At 44.6% G+C, this 4,130-nt stretch overlaps 1 protein-coding gene across 1 annotated transcript; it reads right to left on the bottom strand.

Moving 5' to 3' along the window:
• Positions 1-1,149: 1,149 nt before the first annotated feature.
• Positions 1,150-2,845, bottom strand: LOC109757517 (protein yippee-like). Its single transcript, XM_020316338.4, has 5 exons — positions 2,522-2,845; positions 2,367-2,410; positions 2,016-2,127; positions 1,863-1,918; positions 1,150-1,508 (listed from the first exon to the last, which is right to left on the bottom strand). Exons 1-5 carry the CDS (start codon positions 2,624-2,626, stop codon positions 1,400-1,402), a joined length of 426 nt encoding a protein of 141 aa, XP_020171927.1. The 5' UTR covers positions 2,627-2,845; the 3' UTR covers positions 1,150-1,399.
• Between the last annotated feature and the right edge of the window lie 1,285 nt (positions 2,846-4,130).

Genomic DNA, 4,130 nt, shown 5'->3' with positions numbered 1-4,130 from the left:
ACGATGAAACCAAAGCCAGCCATAAACTCTATGCTTAGTAAGATCAGTAACTTCTGACTTACATATTTTAGTCATCTTCAATTTGTTTCTCATGTTGATGCTAATTACAATTATGTTCCTTTGCGTGAAATACTTTTTTAAATGAGATAATTGGTTTTGTACCCTTAGTTGTGTCCCCCTCGTCAGGATTGCCCCTAGTTTTTGAAAACACGTGGTCTTGCCCAACCCACTTTGGTCGTCTTGTGGTTTTGCCCTTTGACCGTCGCTTTGAAAACTTCATAACTAATTCATACTAAATCAAAAAAAATGCAAATAAGACATCAAAATGTTTGGAAAAACATCACTTGTATGTCAATGTCACTTGCAATCATGACAAAAGTGTTGGTAAATGCCCATCTGAGTTTTAGCTCTTATGATACCACCATGAACAGCAACATCTAAAAAAAATTAAAAATTCAAGAAAAAATTGGTGGCAAAGAATGACAAATGTTTTGAAGTGCTTGCCCAAAAAAAATTGATTGTTTTATTTTTGCCACGACTTTCACGAATGTCATTCCCTGATGAAACTTGGCAAGCACTTAAAATATTTGTCATTCTTTCCCACCCTGAGGAAGGAAACAACAACATAAGTTGAATAATAATGTAAATGATCAGCATGTGAAACCAGATGCCACATGTGTTGTGGATCAGAATCACAACCTAAGTAAATTAGCCCTTCTGAAATGTGAGTAACTCGGACTATTAAGTGTGCTTCTCAAAGAAAAAAGTTACGAGCCATGTGTGCAGGGAATCATATGTCCTTCTGAACATGATGCAATTACAAGGTTTCTTTCACATTTCTTACGCAATTTTCCTAGATCATTGTCATGCCGTGACGACATTTTCCGTTCAATGACTTCATCCCGGATTTATTTTATCAAATTAAACACAAGTTTAATAACTCACTTGTAAACCCTACCTGAATATTCTGCTTCGCAGGGGGGGGAGGAGAGCCAATTTAAATAAACCGACCAAATTTGCTTCAGACCGGGTAAAAAGATGTGCTCACTCCTCACCAATGGTCACCTGATGGAAGTAGCATGCATAACACCAACAACAGATGATATGCATCCTGCAAATAATTAAGCTAGTGTCGTGGAGATAGACCAATAACCAAATCAGTACTAAAACTGATGAAGACTTTATTCTGGTGGACACGCATTCTTATATGTACATGAACGACAACTAGTCTGGTTCATATGGTTGCATATGCATAGATAGATAAGCATTCATGGTTCTTCATCTAGCGAGCAGCTACATGGTTTGCGCCGGGGAACGGAACGACGCTGATTAACACTAATATTTACAGTCATGTCATGTCTGCCTGCCTAATGAACTGATCTTGCATTGTCTTGCAAGGTCACACGGCGCCCTGGTCGTCATCCTCGCTGGAACTTATGCGAGCATCGTGCTCAGCCCACAGCTGGATGCGGTTGGGAGGGCCGCCTCCGCCCGAATGGATCTTGCACCTGCGCCTCCCCCAAAGAAAAGAAGATGAGGAACGGATTTCAGTGCATATTGCTGACTTGTGTTGTAGTTTGGTTTTGCCTTGTGATGCATCATCAGTGTTGCAAACTAGCTAGTTTAGTTTGTAGACGTAGTTAACAGGGCAGTAGGGTAGCATAAAACTATGATGGAGTCAGTAGCATGTTCAATTTGTTAGCACACAAGTGATTGAAAGATGTCAGATTAAGGAGTGGTTAATAATGATGTAAAAACAAAGAAGGTAAGAGTAGCTAGCGATTCGATCCGGAAGCAAAGCAGAGCAGAGCAGAGCATATGAAGCAATGTGAGCACAAAGAGAGAGGCATTGATGCTCTGACCTCTCCAGGATGAACTTGCCCTCCTTATACCTCTGGTCCTTCTCAAAGGCAGACACCTAACACATAGGAACAATTGCCAGATTGAGTACTTACAAAACCAATCAGAGATGGGCACTGAAACGAAGAATATGGATACAGGTTCATGTTGCACACGTATTTCCAGCCGAGGATGGCTCCGCAGGCGACGCAGAAGATGTCGCGGACGGTGTGCAGGCCCGTGGTCATCATCCGGTCGTCCTCGCTCTCCCCGGCGACCACGTTCACGCTGCATTATTGCCGACCAAGGAACGGTACATGCACAATGACACACACAAACAGAGTAAAACAGAGCACAGAGCACATCAATTCTTCTTGTGAATAATAACGCAGCAGCAGCAGCCGTGTTACACAGAAGAACAGAGCACACAGTAAATAAAACTATGATATGATACAGCAGCAGTAGCAACATGAAGAAACTGAAGAAAAATGGGGGGATTCAGTATGGTCTAGCAATCGATCACTTACACCTTGTCGAAGAGGTAGGCCTTGCCGTGCTTGCAGCGGAACATCTGGCCAAGAAACAGGACCAAAGCGCGTGTTGAGTCAGGACAAAGATGGACAAAAACGGAGATGGGAGGGATGGGAGGGGGGGGGGGGGGGGGGGGGAGAGGGATGGATACCTTGGAGATGATGTGCTGGGCGTAGGCGAGGTGGGAGTCGCAGTGCTTGCAGCAGTAGATGGTGCCCGTCGCCGGCGCCAGGCTGGTCAGGAAGAGCCGCCCCATCGGCCGATCCCTCCTCTCCTTCTTGCTCCCCTCCGGCGGCCGGCTGACCGACGCTGCTTGCCGATCGGCGATCCGCGCCTGCCGGAGAAGAGCGGCGCGATCCGATCCCGGCGACGGGCGGAGACGGAGACGGGGATGGAAGGGCAGGGGAATGGGGAAAAGTGGGGTGCAAGTAAATAGTACTAAATTTGTGGGGAAGGAAGGAGACGGGAAGCAATGGGTAATGGGGAATTTTGACTGGGCGGAGTGACGGTTTTGCCCACGATGCCCACCGCTCCCCCACGATCAGCAATCCACTATCTCTGTGTTGGGCTAGGGCCCGCTCCAATTAACTATGTTATTCTCCTCCCATTCGCCTGCTCGGCCCACCCGGCTCGGCCCGGCCCCATGACATAACTGCAAAGGAGTAGGGCAACTCCAACGTGACGACCTAAACGGATGCGTGTATTATCATGAAAACTGTGAGATGTTACAGGGCCCGAATCATGAAAATGATGTGTTTTGGGAACCTACTGTTAGCAATGTACCAAGGATCATTAGACATGGAAATCTTTGAAAGACCCCACATTTCGACTTGTTATGAGGTTCAGAGCATTTGAGCACTTTTTTCCATGATTTCCAAACAAGTTATGTATATTCCCAAATGATGGGGATCTCAGGGCTCATTTTGGTGTCATGATTGACTTCTTACGGTAGGCTTGCCGAGATCTCGGTAGTTTAACGGCTAGAATCTGCAGCATAAATGTGTCTCAATCATGAGAATGATATCTTGATTCATCATTTTAGGATTCTCCACATCTTAGGATCTCGATCATTTAGTAGCTCAGTCGATCTCAAGGATAACTTAAAACTAGGAGCAGATTCCTGCTGCAGAGACTAGCCGACGACTCAAGAAATCGTCAAGTTCACTAAAAAGAAGTAAATCATGCCAAAGAAATGAGCCTCAAGATCCTAAGCATATTTTCCTGCAAAGGAGACTAGCCATTGACTCGAGATATTGCCCTCTCACTTGAAGAAGTCAAGCATGTCACGTAAATGAGCCTTGAGAAATCATTAAGGTCGCTTTAAGAAGTCAAGCATGTCATGATCATGAGCCTCAAGATTCTTTTTTTTTAAACCACCTCATATATTAATTAACCAACATAGTTATTACAATCGCTCATTACAAAATTCACCATGGCGGAACACCACTAACTAAGATACTATCTGATCTATTATCAAAGCTAAATTTAGCAATCATATGGGCCACCACACTGGCCGAGCGATTAATCTTGCAGATCTTAAGACTAGATATAAGCTTTAGAGATACTCATCGCTTCCTTCTTCAAATCCATCAACGATGACCTGTCAAAATTTTCATATTCCAGGGTCGCCACCACAAACGCATAGTCGGTCTCTAAGATTATAGGATTTTGTAGAGTAATACCTATATAAAGACCGGCAATGCAAGCACGGAGCTCCGCCTCCTCCACGCTTTTACAAAGTCCAATGAAATCCCACGTGT

This window comes from Aegilops tauschii, chromosome 5 (assembly GCF_002575655.3).
Source record: "Aegilops tauschii subsp. strangulata cultivar AL8/78 chromosome 5, Aet v6.0, whole genome shotgun sequence".
Taxonomy (NCBI): Eukaryota; Viridiplantae; Streptophyta; class Magnoliopsida; order Poales; family Poaceae; genus Aegilops; species Aegilops tauschii.
This window is presented reverse-complemented; position numbering and strand designations above follow the sequence as displayed.